The sequence below is a fragment of the Hemiscyllium ocellatum genome, chromosome 5, assembly GCF_020745735.1.
Source record: "Hemiscyllium ocellatum isolate sHemOce1 chromosome 5, sHemOce1.pat.X.cur, whole genome shotgun sequence".
NCBI classification, from domain to species: Eukaryota; Metazoa; Chordata; class Chondrichthyes; order Orectolobiformes; family Hemiscylliidae; genus Hemiscyllium; species Hemiscyllium ocellatum.
The window spans coordinates 115,059,230-115,078,363 of record NC_083405.1 but is presented as its reverse complement, the minus strand read 5'-3'; the positions used below and the strand labels follow the sequence as shown (position 1 = coordinate 115,078,363).

Here is a 19,134-nt window from a genome sequence, read left to right as displayed (position 1 = left end):
GTGGGAGCCATATAAGCTGGATTGCACAATCAGTCCAGTAAACAGTATTAGAACCTAACATTTCCCTTGAGTCTGTTACAGTAAATCTTTCAGAGACTGTTGATTTGTTAATGTGTAAATAGAGACACTATTGAAACTGTGGTGTGACTGACTTAGGAGGTTTTTGTCTTTATAATGGTTAAATCTGTGAAGAAATAAGGCTGGCAGAAGATTAGCTCTACCTACCCTTTACCAATGGATGTCCGGAGTAAAACACAAAACTAAACAGCAGACTAGATGCTCAGCAAGTATAATCTGAATAAAGTTTACCATTAAATTTCAATATGACTCACAGCATAATATATGTAGAGTGGGATACTATCAGTTTTTTGGAATTTGTAGACAGAAGGTTACAAAACTATCAAATGCCATAATTGTCCCTTGTCCTTCTTAAAGATCTGCTTTGATTAATTCCTGGATAAGATCTGACAGTGTGTTTGTGAAATGGCATATGGTAACTTCTCAGGAGCTTGCAAGGAACCAAGCCAAATGATAACTTTTTTTAAAAACTAGTCCCAGTGATTCTCACTGAAGTGGGAAACAAGGCTAGATATTCAGCAATTGAATATAAGCTGCCTGAACCTGCTCTCACAATGCTTAAACAAATCAAGAGTACTCTTATTGGCTCTAAGAATACTTTACATTTCAAAACATTTACGTATTTCTCAGAAAGAGCAACACCTATTGCTACTCATTTTACCAAATGTCCAGAAGTAAAGAGCTTGCATTTATATAATGCATTTCACAACCTTACAATGTTCCAAAGTGCTGTAGAGACAATAAATTATTTTAAGTAAAGCCACTGCAGTGTGTTATGAAAGACAGAATGGTGCAGATATTAGTCCTTTCCTGAAACCATCGCTGAATAACTTTAATTTTAAGATTACACATCCCTGTTCTGGATTCCTCCCTATCCCACCCCCCACCACCAAAACATCCGCCGGAAACAACTGCAATTATATTTTGGGTGATCAACCAGCAGACAGGGCAGTGGATCAACCATTCCTGAAGTAAAGGTCAGAGCTCCTTTGAGAGCAGAGCTTCATTTAAATGGAACTGGTAAGCTCAGTATCAAACAGGCATCTAAAGGCAAATTCTCCAAATTCAGACAAATTCAATCTTGAACAGACCAATCAAATCTGATAAAAAAAAGGGCTAACACAATCATTGGAAGATGGGTTGATCAAACTCCAAACTGCTCCTCCTGCCACACAAAAATATTTTATAACTTATGGAATCACAGAGTTATAGAGATGTACAGCACAGAAACAGAGTCTTTGGACCAGTTGATTCACACCGACCAGATATCCTAAATTAATCTAGTCCTATTTGCCAGCATTTGGCCATTATTCCTCTAAGCTCTTCCTATTTATGTACCCATCCAAATACCTTTTAAATGCTGTAATTGTACCAGCCTCCACCACTTCTTCTGGCAGCTCATTCTACACACACACACACATACACATACACATACACATACACACACACACACACACACACACAATCCTATTCATGAAAACGTTGCCACTCGGGTCCCTTTCAAATCTTGCCCCTCTCATTTTAAAACTTACACCCTGCCCTCTAGTTTTGAACTCCCATATGCTGGGGAAATTACTTTGGCTTTCCATGCTCCTCATGATTTTTAGGTATTATTATGTTTTCAGGTTCTTTTCAATTCTGAAATTGGGTGGTCGAAGGGTGTGGAACTCTAGCTCCAGCCATGTTGAGATTAAAATACATAATAAAACAGCCTCCTAATTGTGCAGGTAAGGACTGGCTGTTGAGAGGCAGATACCATTGAAAGCGGCAGAGAGCTAGCTTTAATGAGGCAGTGGCTTGACCTGCCCCATTGTGAAGCTGTTAAGTACCTTTAATATCTATTTCAAGAAGATAAAATCAACCTTATTCCGTGGAAAATAAATCTGATGTGATACCATCGACAGCTAAGTTATAAGGACTACTTGCTCCTTTGTTTTGTTTGACAGTGAACCTGTGGAACACTGCTAGATGACCCCTCATGTGGAATCACAAATACTGTTGTTACCATTATAAACATAACACAAAGACACCATGTCATTAAGCAAACTCTGAAGTACAGCAACTATGAATATTTCTATGGGAGATTATGATAAGGCCTAGAATCTGATAGAGAATTGCAGCAAAAAGTGCCCTGGTCTGTATGAGCATACTGTCTGATCTCCACTGGTGAGCCATGCTGTAAGTTGGAGACATGCTGTCTTTTAACAATTGAGTACAAGGAAAATGTTACAAGATTTGAGTGTGGCCAGGATACATGGCCACATCAAAAGACTTTTAATACAAACTAGCAGATCTCCTGCATTTTTATTTATGATACTGGCTAAAATCCCAATATCATTCACCTCAGAACAACTACACAGTGCTCGAGTCAAAATACTATTAACATAAATCATAAAAAGAAATGAAAAGTTGGTGGTAACTCACACAACAGAACAATGGGCAGATATTTTGCAACAATAGCGTGCACAAAGAGGAGAGATTCTCATCTGATACTTTGACTAATCTCCAAATGTCTGGGGATGGCACCCTGTTAACATTCACACCTTTATTGGCACAACACGGGAGATGAAACTGAGCTGAAGATTAATTTCTTAATGAGAAGTTGGCCTCTTTTCTAAAAGCATACTGATTATTTTGTATTTGCCTCTCTATTTTGGACCATAAATTTGGTACATAAGACATCATTTGTCACATAAATGCCTGCTCTCAGCAGGTGTTCGTCCACAGAGGGATTATGGTGGTGGTTGGGGGGACGGGGGGGGGGGGCGCCATATAAAATTCCCAAGGATTCGCTCAGATGCACAAACGCTGGCAGCAATTTAATGGGAGTAGGTAAGAAGGGCAATCACACCAAACTGCAATTTGTAGAGAATTTATTGTGTGTTGATATTGAAATGTTGGTTCTTACTTTATTAGCCAACAACACCACAGCATGCCCCTGTCTCAATCTCCAACCGATCCCACCATATGCCCTAACCACCCTAACTCATGTGATTTTTAAATATAGATCTTGGTTCCAGTTAAGTGTAAAATATGGTGCACTGCAATAAAAGGTTTAAAAAATAGCAGCTCAGTAAAATCACATAGTCTTAAACTGAATGTTATTGCTTCTCCCCTACCTGAACTGAAATTCAACACATTATATATGTGCAAACAGTAACCTATGGACACTGAGTAGCAATCCAGCCTTGAGTGACTCAATGCAGCATAATACAGATGGACACTGTAGCACAACGGCCCCAACAGAAAGAATTCCTGATGAAGTTCAGAGAAACACATGACATCTAACCATAATGTTTACAATTCATTTAAATACATTAATAAATCACTCCAAAGACACTAAGAGGTAAAACAAAATGATCCAGGACCTTGTACGAACCATGTTCTCAATTATATAGTGAATAAGTATTTTGCAAACATAAAAATGTAAAACATCAAAAAGGCCATTGAACACAAATTATTTCTTTATGTGTGTCAGGATTGTCTATCTGCTGCAATTTCCATTCTCCTCTCTCCAATACAAAACAGGGCCACCAGTTGAACTTACTAATAACGTTCACTTACGGTCATAGAGTCACAGAGTTATACAGCACAAAAACAGACCCATCAGTATATCCTTCATTAACCTAGTCCCATTTGCCAGCATTTAGCCAATATCCGGCCGCTTACTTGCGGAACGCTTCAGAGAACACCTCTGGGCCGCCCGAACCAACCAACCCAATCACCCCGTGGCTCAACACTTTAACTCCCCCTCCCACTCCACCGAGGACATGCAGGTCCTTGGACTCCTCCACCGGCAGAACACAACTACACGACGGCTGGAGGAGGAGCGCCTCATCTTCCGCCTGGGAACCCTCCAACCACAAGGTATGAATTCAGATTTCTCCAGCTTCCTCATTTCCCCTCCCCCCACCTTGTCTCAGTCGGTTCCCTCAACTCAGCACCGCCCTCCTAACCTGCAATCCTCTTCCTGACCTCTCCGCCCCCACCCCACTCCGGCCTATCACCCTCACCTTGACCTCCTTCCACCTATCCCACCTCCATCGCCCCTCCCCCTAGTCCCTCCTCCCTACCTTTTATCTCAGCCGGCTTGGCTCTCTCTCTCTTATTCCTGATGAAGGGCTTATGCTCGAAACGTCGAATTCTCTATTCCTGAGATGCTGCCTAACCTGCTGTGCTTTGACCAGCAACACATTTGCAGCAATATCCCTCCAAAACCTACCAATCCAACTTCAGTGGCTGTCCCTCCCCTAAATTCATTACTCCACAATCTAAACTTGAGTGAAAAGTTATACCTATTCCTTTTTTACTCATAATTGCTAATCATTTTGCCCTGGCATTAGAGCTAGTGCCATCATGAACTGATCAGCTGAAATCGATGCTGTTAGCTCCTTCACGATCTTGAATGTATTAAGCTGGTTTTGCAATAAAAGTCTAAAAAATGCATCTTCTATATTCTCCACGTTATGTTTGCATTTCCCACCTGACACTTTATTTCCAGCTCCTTCACTGATATAACAATTGATGAATGGAAGGTTCAGGGGTTCCTTTAGTGTTTTATTCTAAAACATGTTTAAAAAGTGAAGAAAAATGAAAGGGTGTGCACTTAAATATGTCTTAAATTAAATTTAAAACAGTGCGTTAACAAAGGACTCTATAACCGTTAACAATATTAAAATGAAAACACAATTTGGTGTTTGCTTGTTATTGTCAACACACGGACCCTTTAAACAAACGTTCGTTGGTTAAAGAGTTTATTTGCCTTTTCTCCAATACCTACGGTACATATTACACTCTGAATGTTGCATATTTTACACTAATGAGGGCCGATTGTTCTCAACCTGCCGGAATAAGATAACGCTAATGGAGCTGTTAAACTTGCATAAAGGTTTGTTTGCCTTTAGGTTCTGTGAAGCGCCAAATCCCTCTCAAGATCCGAGGTCAGGCATTTTAGGTAATTCGTGCACAATGACATAGAATAAAGTGTGCAAATGCCAAATAAATCACGCCCTGACAAGTGTACACGCAGTCCGTTATGAAAGCAGTGTGCCCTAAATTCACCTTCACCCTGTGTCTGACGGATATTATGGGGATTGATGTGTTCTCGGATGGAGTTCTTAACTCTCTTACTCGGATCTGGATATTTCGATCAAAATCTCGGCGGAGGATGGTCAACATGAAACACAGCCCCCACACTCACATCTCGGCGACTGGCTACAACTTTTATGAGCCCCCAGGTAAAATAATCCTGTCACATCCAGCGACAGCGAACTGCGTGCATCGGACTGGGTACCAGAAAGCGTCTAGTATAAAATAAATCACAACGTGCAATCAATTCCACTTGCAAAGGGAAAGGGTGAATATTCAGTCGGACTAGAAGCATTTATAATGATTTGTCGAAACAGTTTGTTTTTAGGGGACGGGGTGGGATTGAAACTTTTTTCAATTTTGCAAATGTGAAAGTTTCGGGGCGATGAGCGGGGGGGGGGGGGGGGGTGGGGGGGACTAATCTTGGACACCTTTCAGGTTTCAATACCAGCAACATTTTTAAAAAGCAGCACATTTCTGCTGGAGCCAAACAGTGGCAAGTATCTTCAGACATCATTAGCTCTGTACACATGGTTTACAAAACACACCGAGTGAATGCAAATATAACTCCTACCAACACTACACCCCACCCCCCCACCCCACTCTTATTTTTCACGGAGATTGATCGCAGGCTTATCGTGTCTTGTCCCTCATCTTTCTTGCAACCCTGTAATTCTGTCGCATCTGAGTAGCCCAGATAACCAAAGGAGAACCGTCCACCTCTTCTCTCAACCACTGGGTGCGCCACCTGATGCACCCGCACCGATCAAGAGGAAAAAGGCTCTCATTACTCCACATAAATTAGCGTTTTATTTCCAACAACACCACCCGGGCAAACTCACCGAATTTCCTATCGGCGCTCGCGATCAAGCGGCTGTGGGAAAGCGATAGGAGCAGCAGGATGGTGTGGAACAATTCCATCATTCTTCATCCATTGCACTGGCACTAACAATCCATTCCGGGGGGGGGCGAGAGATGAGAGGGATGAGGAGAGGGAAGGTGTGATGGGGGTGAAAGGAAGCGGCGATGTCCGTCTCCCCTATGGGCACGCCGCGCTCACAGCGAGCCGGCAGCCAGACTGAGAGCCCTCCTCACTCCGCCCCGGATCGTCTGTCATTCAACCCAACCCCGGACCAGGCCCATCCTGTCAATCAGCTGAGCCCAACCCGCCCACAGCACTGATATCAGCGCCAAGAAAGCTTGCACACCATTGACTGGCTGTGCCAATGCAAAGGTCTTTTTAAAAGCGAGGGGCGGGGAAGGTTGGAAGGGAACTGCTCCATATTGGCAGATAGCTCTTTGTGCAGCATCCTTCACTGCAGCACTGTATGTTTTGCCTCCGTGTTTTCTGTTCACGTTTGTAGGTCACTGATCCCAGTGGGCTCATGTTAATTTATCTCTCAGTTGATATTTACAGTTAGGCCTGGGCGGGGTTCAGTGTTGTGCTCTTAGCTACTGGGACATCATGCCAAAGTCACAGAGGACTGTGGTTCGTGGTTTTCTTTCTCATAACATCCTGCTTTTGGTGACCTTACAACGCCGGTCTAAATCTGCATTCCCCCCGACGGATCACGTTTCAATTTGCCCAGTGCACAAATGCAACTACCGTGAGGATTAAAACAAGCGAGTGAAAAAAGGTCAAGTTCAGCTTGAAATGATATATGACATAGTTATCGGCACACTGGAAGCTAAATTGTGCAGGTAGGCGAGGAAAGAAAAATTGTGAAAACATGGGAATAGTTAACATTGAAAATGCAATACATATTAAGAAAATGTAAGCAGGCGGGCAATCAACCATCGCTTCAGCACTAACCATAGTGTTTCAAAAATGCAAGACGAGCAAAAATTGCATATAGACTTAAAGTGGTGGATTTTAAAAAAATACTTAAAATATGGTCCAAAGGTTATTAGAGGAGATCCATTTTGAAAAAAAAGGAACTTGTCTTAAAAACATGAATAGCTGGAATATTCTAGAACACAGGAACATTCTAGAACTGCATTTTAGAAACAAAACACTACACTGGACTAAATGATAAATAATGAACTGGAATTAGTTAACAATGGACAGACTGGGAATACTTTGCAAACGGCTTGCAAGATTAGATTGGTTTGTGGCTCTCATTTCCCTCTCAAACATTCATATTAGCCTTATGTTTGAAGCTTAAGTGGTGAAAAGTACATTGACTTGTTAAACGAGGCATCAACCCAAGCATCAGATTCACAAAGATTATAAATTTAACTGATGTTGTAAAACTATTCCCATTGACATTGGGAAATTTGTGTCAAAATATGGAGAGCTGTGTTGTGATAGTTTCTCTCATGATCGCAGCCTGACGATAATACCTCCCCCCCCCCAAAAAAAAATCAGCTCCGAAAAATCAGACCCTCACCAGTTCCTATGAGACAAATGAGTTCACTTAGAAAGAGTTTGTAGAGTTCTTTAAAGAATGTGCAGGTTCAGTCAAAATGAAAAGACACTTAAGTTTGAGCTTTCTCCCTTTCTCTGAAGGTTGGGAGAAGGTCCTGAGCGGCTTGGAAAATAGAAGCATGCTGGCAACCGAGGGTATGGAAAACCCATATTTGTTTTTTAAAGTGTTTAGAAAGCATTAGGAAGTAAGCTCCAAACCAATTACGGCTGTGCTAAATGAACATGGAACATTCACATGAGACAAGCTGACCCTGCGCTGAAGTTGCAGTTTTGTAAGATTGTAAGAAAGTTGAATCTCAATTTCTGATATTTGTAATGAGATTGCTTCAACTAGTTTTTGCACAGTGAAAGTTCCCCCCCCCTTTGTAATTAACAGTGATCTTTTGTTAAAAGTATATTGGCAGCTTCTCTTGACTATATTCATTGACTGACTACATGATCGTATGTTTTTGTTTTGTTTTTTTATTTTTCAACCATGAGATAAATTCTGTTTCAATGATCAGAGGAAAGCATATCAGGAGCAACACCAGCACCCAAATATGAAGTGTCAATCTGATGAAGCTATAAACATAGGACTATGTGCACAGTAAACAGCAAAAGCACGACACTATAGACACAGCTGAGTAATCTTGCATCCCAGATATCAAATCAAAGCTATGCAGTCCTGCAGATCCAATCGTGAAAAGTGCTGAAAAATCAAACAAACAGAAGGATATGGGCCCAAAAGGATTTCCATCATCAATTGTGCCTGACCTGCAATGCAAGTGAAAACGTAAGGAAGGTTGAAACTTTTATAGCCATCTGCGACCAGAAATACCGAGCTTGTGGTCCATCTTGGTATTCAGAGGTCTCCGACATCACAAATGCCAGCTTTCAGCCATTGGATTCACTTCATGTATCACGAAATGCATGAAGGAACTGGATACAGCAAAATCAGAGATCATGGGTCCTGACAACATCCTGGTTTTATTACACGCTGTGCTCCAGAGCTTGCCATTCCTTTCTAATATATGCGTAAAAGGTGGAAGATTGTTGAGGAATATTACACACAAATCTAATTCAACCAATAAAAGCGCACTGCAATCAATCAATAAAATGGTAGAAATCATCAACACAGCATTCAAGCAATACCTTCTCGCCAGTGTTAATATAAAAACAAAACTATGAAGGTCTGGCTACATCAGTGGAATGAGAAACAGAGTTAATGTTGTAGGTGTAATATGACTCTTCTGCAGAAATAAAGGAAGTTGAAAATTGATAGCCATTACGCAAAAGGCCCTGCTGTATCAATACACAATCACACTTACATGCTAACACTGCTCTCCGAGGCCAAACACAAGCTGGAAGAACTGCAGCTCATTTTCCAGCCTTCAAGTCCGCACATTTGAGTCCAGCAACTTCAAAGCATCAGCATTATCATCTGTTTTGATTATTCAACCCCCCCCCCCCCCAAACAGAATGTTGTTTCCATGGATTTGCTCACAGCAAAGTGATAAGACTGCATATTTTTAATATGACAATCACTAAAAACTATTTTGCATCTACATTGCTTAGCACTTCCTTTGTCTTTTATTCTGTGCATCCTCAACATCTGTTCCACCCGCTCCTCTACCCCCTTAGCTGCTGATATTTTCCAGCTCCTTTCAATTGTAACAGGCTTACTGCAGTTGAAATGTTTATTCAGTATCTGTTGAAAGAAAAACTGTTATAAAGTATAGCACTATTTTATTTCAGATCTCCAGTCTTAATGTTGCTTCTATTTGCCTGTTCACTAATTGTGAGCTTGGGTTTCACTAGGACCACTCAATAATACACCTCCTTATAGCCACCAAAAATACTCAGGGCAAAAGCAGAATTTCAGAGATGGGATTAAAAAAAAGAGTTCCCTTAACATCAAAGCATCTTTTAATCAAATATTGCATGCAACAGCCCATTCAAAATCGAAGTTAATGAGACCAGGGAAAAAAACCTTCTATTGGTTTGAGTAACACATGGCAAGTTGGAGCCCAGGTATCTCAGTTCCAGAGTACCATTTGCACAAAGTTTCCAGGGCAGTGTCCGAGGCCCAGTCATCTTCAACAAGTCATCTTTGTTAGTCACAGGGCTAGAGGTGACAATGTTCACTGATGAAGGTCTTCAGTTATACTTGCAATTCCTTTGATGAGGAAGTAGTCCACATCTGCATGCAGCAAAATCTGGATAACATTCAGCTTAGACTGCTGTGTGGCAAGTAAGTGGAGTGTTAAAGCAATGATTATTTTCAAGAGAATGTAACCAACTCTCTTTCATATTCAACAGAATTACGATTGCTAAATTCCTCACAATATTGTGACTTATCAATTATCATAATCTGACTTGGTTCAATTATTTGTGGTCAGAAGAGCAAGTTAGAAATTCTGTATATGACTCACCATAGCCTGTCCACCATCTAAAAAGGTATAAGTCAGTATGAGAGAGAATATCCCCCAAAGACCTAGACGAATGCAGCTCCAACCCCCACCCCCCAACACCCAAGAAACTTATCACTACACAAAACAGAGTTGAATGGCAGACTAACCACAGTAGCAACATAAAGGTACAGTGCAGCAACTTGCCAGCAACAGCAGGCATGTGAGAATAACACCAACTGAAATCTCTACTCCAAGTTCAAAATCATCCTGAATTACAAACATAATCACAGTTCCTTTACTGTCACACATTCCCTCCTGATACATCTGCACTACTGTAAAGAAGATGATGGTTTGCCCCTCTCTCCGACAACTGGGTATGGATAAGAAATACTGGTCTTTGCCAGGATGCCAATGTCGCACAAATGAGATAAACCCGAATGCAAAGATTCAACAGACCTATTAGATGAATGCTCCTTGAAGCAGAAGAGATCAAAATATCCAAGATGCAGAAAAACCAAAAAAATCTTGCATGGGAACATTTTGGATTTTGATCATTTGGAAAACAAATGGCCTTAAGACATCAAGAACTGTTAGCTCCTCTCCTAAAAGATGGCAGAGATTTGCAGTGGCACTCTTCAAACTGTGCTTGCATTTTGGAAAACTGGTAATGGACTGAGAAGTGTACAGTGAAAATGATATGGGAAGAGTAGGAGGACAGCACAAATTTAACCACTAAAAGCTTTATTACATATTCACCAAAACTTTTTACATTATTTAATTCAAATAACAAAAGGTAATTCATTTCCCAAACACAGATTTTTAAACATTAGCAATGCAATTTCTATTTTTCAATATAAAGCCTTTCATTAGACATTACAGATCTCACTACAATATTATAGTATGTTTCAGTGACATCTCCTGGCAAAATATTGCAAACCAGAATAAAAGTACAAAATGACATTATTTTCATTATTTCAAAATATAAGAAAATAGATTCCTCTTTTTTACGTGAGAGAAGAGTTGTACATGTACTTTCACCTTATACTAATTAGAAAGAATCCAAAACTAAATAGCCAAATTTCATACATTACAAATACAATTTTAAATCACATTAGAGAAGATATGTACAGATATGTTTCTACAAGGCATATTGCAAAATTTTTAAAAATGAAATGTTTTGCTGCTTTATTACATCGACTTTCACATTCAATGTGAAGATTTTAAAAAATAGAAAGAACACATTTGCACCTGCGGAAGTTTACAAATGTAAAAGATCTTCCAGATGTTTGTTTGAAGAGGTGTACAAGGCTCTGTAAAACAAGAAAGTCTAATTCAATACATGGAGTTTTCAAATCACATTTTAGCTAAATTATATTCTGCCCCAAAACGTAGAAGCCCATAACAAAGCACATTATGCATTTTCCTCAATGTTAAATTTCAAAATATTATTGAACATTATGCAACCATTAACCCATACTGAAATTGTTATTGAAATAGTCAATAGGAAAAATGTTTTAAAAAAACGATCATTCCTACATCTCTTATCTATGCAAACTGCTATATATTCTTACAGGAAAGACAGGGTTAGTGGTATTTTTACTGGACTATTAGTCCAGAAACTTGGCTAATGTTCTGGGGACTAGGTTCCAATCCCAAAACTATTGACTGTCAGTGAAACCCATCTGGTTCACTAATGTCCTTCAGAGAAGGAAACCTACCATCCTGAAATCTCCCCCTTACTGGCAATGTGGGGATACCTACAGCACATGGACTGCAGCAGTTCAAGAGGATAACTCAGCACCATCTTCAAGGGCAACTAAGGACGTGCAATAAATGCAGCCCAGCCAGTAATATCCACATCCCGTGAGTGAATACATTAAAACTTCTGAATGCCATTCTATATTCTTAGTACAACAACTATTTATAAGTCCTCAAATGTTGCCTCTCCTATTTTTGTTCAATATAACTTTGTTTGCAATTTTAAAAAGCGCAGGCCAATGAAGCTCATTTTAATGGCATCATCTTAAACTTAAATACATTACATCTTACATTATTCCAAATATTAGAAATGGAATAACATCACATCCTTTCTGCTTTAGATCAGTACTGTTTTTACGAGACAAAACTGAATACACCCAACATCAAGTATGCTTTATCAATAGACTGACTATTTAGCATTAAAGCTTCGATATTATTATCTCAATATTTAGAACTATATAGTTACTTCTGTTGTAGGAAAGAAACACCATTTTTGTAATTCATCAAATTGGATAACGTTACTTGGCATCCATTTTAAATTAGAATGCATGGTTTTTCCTGCATAATTGTAGATATGTTTTAAAGAAGAGAAAATGCTTAAAATACTTGTGGCATAAACATTTTTAAAATCATACCTTTCAATGTCACTCAACTCTGTTGCTACTCCATTATAACACTGAAACTTCATGTGAATGGCTACTGCTGTCTCTTTGACTGCAGTTCTTGTCACTTTACCTGCACGAAATAAGTTGCCTTTAGAAACTGGAAATGGATGCTCCCCAAGTTTTATTTAAAAAGATCAAATCAATACACTAATAGGCTTAATCAAGAGATTGGTTTTCAAATATACTGCCATATATTTTAAATCCTCTCCAACTGAAAAAAATACATAAATTTAGAGAAGGAAAACAGACAAGATGTTTATACTGGATAAATTAGCCCCTTTTGTCGTTTCAGAAACATTAATGAGAGTTTATGGAAAATCCAACTTCAATCCCTGTAGAGGTCTCCAATTTGTCACACCGTTGCATTTAAAATCATAAGAATACTGATATGGTGCCTAGACCAATTTTTGAAGTAAGGCTTTTTAAATGAATAGGGAAACTAGGATACATTTTGTCCACTCCTATAGTTTTCAGACGAGAAAAGCATACAAACAAAAGGAAAAGATACTAGGAAAACAGTTAATTCACAGTTATGAAGAGAACAGATCTGTTAACAGCAATCGTTACACAAAACCGGGAAGGAAAAGTTAGTAATGACTTGTTTCATAAAGCATTTCCTTCTGGCTACATACGGTAACTTAGATCTGATCCACTAAACACTGGTTTCAAGATAAGCCACTGGAACTATTTTCAGAGTTGACTATTTTCCTTAGCGCAGAACCAAGTTTTGAACTGCATATGTCTCCACAAAAGGAAATCAAGGTGAAAGAACTATTGAGACAGAAGGATTACGTATGCAAGTTAGCTCGCTGCGCTGGAAGATTGGTTTTCAGACATTTTGTCACCATACTAGGTAAGATCATCAGTGAGAGCCCCCGGTGAAGCACTGGTGGCATGTCCCACCTCTCTATGTATAGGTCTTGGTTTCTTAAGGTGGGTGGTATCATTTCCGTTTTTTTAAGAAAGGGAAAGTCGATAGGATCTAAATCAATGTGTTTACTGATGGAGTTCTGGTTAGAAATCCATCATGCCGCGCCTTTAAGAGTTCTTGTGCATTCTTTGTTTCGCCTGTCCTAGGATGTGTGTGTTGTCCCAGTCAAAGTGGTGTCCTTCTTTGTCTGTACGGATGGAAACTAATGAGAGTGGGTCATGTTTTAGTGGCTAATTTTGTGTACATGTATCCTGATGGCAAGTTTCCTGGTTGTTTGTCTGAGGTAGTGTTTTTACAGTTCTTGCATGGTATCTTGTAAATGACGTTAGATTTGTCGGTAGTATCTAATGGATCCGTTAGTTTCATTAGTTGCTATTTTAAATATGTTGGTAGGTGTGTGGGCTACCATGATGCCAAGGGATCTGAGTAGTTTGGAAGTAATTTCTGATATGTTTTTGATGTAAGGTTGTAGTTTTTGTTTGCATTGTATCTGCTTTTTTGGGTTTCTTTCTGAGGAATTGGCGGATTGTGTTTATTAGGTATCAGTTTTTCTTGAAAAGCTTGCATAGATATTTTTCTTCTGCTTTTTGTAGTTCTTGGGTGCTGCAATGTGATGTAACTCATTGAAATAATGTCTTGATGTGGTTCCATTTGTGGGTACTGGGATGATTACTTCTGAAACTAAGTACTTGGTCTGTGTTTGTTTTTCAGTAGATGCTGGTTTTAAACTCTGTTAACTGTACTTTCAACTGTCATGTTTAGGAATGGAAGTCTGTGGTCATTCCCCTCCTTTTTTGTGAATTTTACGCCTGTCAGGATATTGTTAATGGTGTTATATGTTTCCTCTAATTTGTTCGGTTTTGTAATGACAAAGATGTCCTCTAAATAGCAGACCCAAAGTTTGGGTTGGATAGATGGGAGGGCAGCTTGTTCAAGTTTCTGCATCACTGCTTCCAATAGGCGACCTGATATTGGTGATCCCAAGAGTGTTCCATTGACTTGTTTATAGGTTTTGTTTTTGAATATGAAATGGGTGGTGATGCACAGGAACACTAGCTTGAGGATGCTGTCCTGGCTGATGAAGTTGGTGCTGTCTGGTGTTTGTGGTCCTGGTTTTCCCAGTAGTGATGCCAGTGTTTCCTTGGTCAAGTCGATGTTACTTGATATAAAAAGGGCTGTAATGTCAAAGGAGACCTGTATTTTGTCCTCTTCTATCTTGACGTCTTTGATAGTGCTCAGGAATCCTTAGGTGAAGTGAATGGAGTGGCATGAATCTTCAATTAGGTGTTTTAGTTTTTGGTGGAGTTCCTTGGCTAGCCTGTATGTTGGTGAACCAGGTAGGGAGACTATGGGTCTGAGGGGAGCCCCAGGTTTGTGTATTTTTGGTAATCCATTAGAAGCGTGGTGTGTTGGACCCATCTGGTTTTATATTTTGGAAATCTGTCCTGTTTAATTCTCCTGATTTTAGAAGTCCTGTTAGAAAAGATGAGATTCTGTTTATTGGTTGTGGGGTCAGGTCATTGCCACCTGCTGCAAGCAGAGCATTTGCCTTTTCAAGATAGTCGGATTTGTTTAAAAGAATGTCATGTGTCCCTTGTCTGTAGGAATTATTATAATGTTTTTGTCTTTTTTAAGCCTTCCTAAGGCTTTATTATATTTAGCATTAAGTGTGTTTCCTTCCTTTTTTTGACCGTTTTTGCAATAGCTTGTTTTATGGTCTGCTGTATTTCCTCTGAAAAAACGTTATTTTTTCATGTGGATTCAAATTCTGCAAGGAAGTTTTTTTACTCACATCTTTGTAATTGTTGTTTGATCCTCTGACTAGGACTGCTTTTTCTGCAAGATGTTACCTAGTATGGTGACGAAATGTCTGAAACCAAATCTTCCAGTCCAGCGAGCTAACTTATATACTTATCATCACCTGAGCTATAAATCTTGTCAAATATCATTAATGTCAGGATTATGCTATATAGGAGGATGGAGAGTGGCATTGAGGCAGATCACCCAAGATCATATACAATGGAGGAGCAAGCTCAAAGATTGTGTTGTGTGCGTGCGTGCACGTGCATTGGGGCTGGGGTGCAGGAGGAGGGGAATGGTGGACACTCTCCGGATGACTTCTATATCTATTATTAGTTCCTTATGTTTTTAAAATATGCTGTTTTGCACTTGGAAGAAGGATCTATATTCATCTCAACCATCCATTCATAAAAGTAAAGTATGTCTCAGACCTTTTCCAGATGTTTACACTGCATATGAAGCACACTATTGCTTTACTTGAGATTTCGTCACCGGCCAATACACATTAACAATCCATACAGATAGCCCAAGAGGATAGCAAGTGAGCTTCCTATAGTAGGTTCTAAACCGATTGGCCCCCAGCTAAAACCAATCATACATTTGAAAGCAAAATTACTGTTAGGTCAATGAGGGTCCTAGTTAGTATTTTGAGAAGCAGCATAGAACCTTCAACAAGTGTGAGGAAGTCCAGCAGTCTTTCAGACACTTAATTGACCACTATTGGACCACTATAAGATTCTGGTGGTAGAAGTCCTGCCTATCCAATAAAATACATTCTAAGGTTCAGAAAATTTTTCTGGAAACTTTATAGACAGCACATTGAACGGGTGAGATGAGGCACCATTTAGCTTTATTGTACTGAGTTTACTTCAGAAGGATTTGGTCAGTTTTGTTCATCTAGTTGGAGCACAAATGTGGCAGGAGCGAGATGATGATGATGATGACTGCTTTCCACATTTTACCAAAACTAGCTATGAAAAACTCGTTTCCAATCTGGTACATTTTTCATTGGAGTGTAGGAGGTTGAGGGGTACCTTTATAGAGGTTTACAAAATCATGAGGGGCATAGAGAAGATGAACAGCAAACGTCTTTTCCCAAGGGTAGGGGAGTTCAAAACTAGGGGGCATATTTTTATGACGAGAAGAGAAAAATTTGAAAGAGACTTGAAGGGCAATATCTTCAGAGAGTGGTTCAGATGTGGAATCAACTGCCAGAAGAAGTGGTACAGTTACAATATTTAAAAGACATTTGGACAGGCTGTGAATAGGAAAGACTTAGAGGGATAAGGGCCAAACAGAGACCTGTGGGACTACTTTAGTTTGGGAAACTTGGTTGGCATGGACGAGTTAGACTGAAGCATCCGCTTCCATGCTATCTGACTCTGAGAATTTATTAGCATTATTTTCATCATTTTCAGCACCAACCCCTTCACTTTTGAAAGCAAAAAAAAAAGGAGATATCCACAACAGATGCTTTTCTGACATTACAACAGTGACAAAGCTTCAAGTGTATGTCAATGGCAAAATATAATTGTAAATATGTAATTCTATGTATCGCTTTTTGAAAAACATAAAGACTGATAAAAGAACCAGAGCAGTTGTTTGGCATCTTTTGAAAAACTGCCCAAGTTCATTTGAAAATTGTAAGTATATTCAATAAGGTAGTGGACCAGATGACACAGCTCATCTACAATCACAGGACTGCATTCATCATTCCCAGGTTACTTGAAATATGTTTACAGTTCTATTATGCTACATAAGTGAAACTTGCGTCCATATAAATCTGATGATGTATAACTTACCTCTACTAAGTACAAGCAGGATATAGAGAGCAGCCACCAATCCCACAACTCCTTGTATTGCTTCAGAATTTATGCAGTCCATTAATTCATTTAAAAATGATCTAAAGAGATGGGCAATAATTATTACCAGCCGTTTTCTGGTAGAAACAATAATTTATACTGATTCAGTTATTTAAGTAGAGAATAATCCGATTTTAAAACAGAAAAGATTTTTAAAAATATATATTCGCTATTTGACTAGAGCTTAACATGTTCTTCACATTCAAGTAATGATCAGCATGTGTTCTTTGAAACAGGTCAAAGAAACCACAGAACAGTATTATGACCAGATGGGCCAATGGGCTGAGAAATGGCAGATGGAGTTTAATTCAGATAAATGTGAGGTGCTGCATTTTGGGAAAGCAAATCTTAGCAGGACTTATACACTTAATGGTAAGGTCCTAGGGAGTGTTGCTGAACAAAGAGACCTTGGAGTGCAGATTCATAGCTCCTTGAAAGTGGAGTCGCAGGTAGATAGGATAGTGAAGGCGGCGTTTGGTATACTTTCCTTTATTGGTCAGAGTATGGAGTACAGGAGTTGCGAGGTCATGTTGCGGTTGTTCAGGACATTGGTTAGGCCACTGTTGGAATACTGCATGCAATTCTGGTCTCCTTCCTATCGGAAAGATGTTGTGAAACTTGACAGGGTTCAGAAAAGACTTACATGGATGTTGCCAGAGTTGGAGGATTTGAGCTATAGGGAGGGGCTGAACGGGCTGGCCTGTTTTCCCTGGAGCTTCGGAGGCTGAAGGGTGACATTATTGAGGTTTACAAAATTATGAGGGGCATGGATAGGGTAAATAGGCAAAGTCTTTTCCCTGGGGTGGGGGAGTCCAGAACTAGAGGGCATAGGTTTATGGTGAGAGGGGAAAGATATAAAAGAGACCTACGGGGCAACTTTTTCACACAAAGAATGGTAAGTGTATGGAATGAGCTGCCAGAGGATGTGGTGGAGGCTGGTACAATTGCAACATTTAAGAGGCATTTGGATGGGTATATGAATAGGAAAGGTTTGGAGGGATATGGGCCAGGTGCTGGCAGGTGGGACTAGATTGGGTTGGGATATCTGGTCGGCATGGACGGGTTGGACCGTGGGTTTGTTTCCATGCTGTACATCTCTATGCATCTATGAACAGTACTTAAAGCATTTGTTGGTTGACACAGCAAATTGCAATTAAAGATGACAATACTGAATTTGACCCAAATAACACAAAACAACATCTAAACCTTTACTGGTATTTATTAAGTAAGCGTGACTATAGCCTAATAGAAACTCAAAATACATGATAGAATAAAAAGTAAATTGCTCTCTGAGCTACATCGTGGCTCAGTGTTAACACGAATTGAATTGAGGTACTGCTCATATTCAATATACCATAACAGTTTAAAACAAACATATACAATACACTCAGCAGTGGCTAATAAAAAATACTGTCTCAATGATTTTGTGGCAAACTGCAATCTTTGGTTTACACCTAATGAAAGAAAAAGTCAAGAATATATAGATAGGTTTCTATTCTTTCAATTTTAAAGAAATAACATAATCTTGTCTCATAAATAACATAATAATGTTTCCTAGAAATGAAATAAAAACACCACTCTTAATTGTTACTAATTGCTAGTTAGCCATCAGTTACTTAATTTAATCTTACTTCATCACACCAGGATATTTTAACACAATGGCCAGAAAGTAGCTTGAAAGTAGTGGCAGGTCATCAGTGGTTTCAGGTGGAACAACATCTTCTGGATCAGATTTCTAAAATTGAAAATACACATTGAGGAATTAGATAAAAGAATAAATTTATGAAGAGTATAAATCATGACTTCTGAAATTCCAACAACCAAGCTTCCAAAATATTTTCTTTTAATCAACTTATGTATAATTTAGAAAATAACAAACATCTGTGTTTAAAATATCGAGGCTTCTCTACACATTCAAGAGATGACAGTTTTTTTTATTGTACTATATTTAAAAATATTTTGGAAGCTTGGTTCCAGTAACTATTGCTGAACTCACTAGTCAAATAAAATTATGTATTGTCAAAAGATCCCAATTCGAACATTTTGTTACATAAGTGCTGAAATTCATTTCATTCAAGATTGTATCTTTAAGTAGCATACTCTATAGAGCTCATAATGTAAACTGGATAGTAAT

At 39.2% G+C, this 19,134-nt stretch overlaps 2 protein-coding genes across 4 annotated transcripts in view; both read right to left on the bottom strand.

Annotated features, from left to right (window-relative positions):
- Positions 1-6,253, bottom strand: part of ptprn2 (protein tyrosine phosphatase receptor type N2) — a 956,995-nt gene extending 950,742 nt beyond the window's left edge. For both annotated transcript variants that reach the window (XM_060825120.1, XM_060825121.1), the window contains exon 1: positions 6,009-6,253. In XM_060825120.1, coding sequence (XP_060681103.1) covers positions 6,009-6,090 — 82 coding nt within the window. In that variant the 5' untranslated portion in view covers positions 6,091-6,253. The remainder of the gene's footprint in view (positions 1-6,008) is intronic.
- A 4,532-nt stretch (positions 6,254-10,785) lies between these two features.
- The window catches only part of ncapg2 (non-SMC condensin II complex, subunit G2), a 91,549-nt gene continuing 83,200 nt past the window's right edge, over positions 10,786-19,134 (bottom strand). For both annotated transcript variants that reach the window (XM_060825610.1, XM_060825611.1), the window contains exons 25-28: positions 18,632-18,735; positions 16,941-17,041; positions 12,378-12,477; positions 10,786-11,294 (exon numbers count right to left, since the gene is read on the bottom strand). In XM_060825610.1, coding sequence (XP_060681593.1) covers positions 11,243-11,294; positions 12,378-12,477; positions 16,941-17,041; positions 18,632-18,735 — 357 coding nt within the window. In that variant the 3' untranslated portion in view covers positions 10,786-11,242. The remainder of the gene's footprint in view (positions 11,295-12,377; positions 12,478-16,940; positions 17,042-18,631; positions 18,736-19,134) is intronic.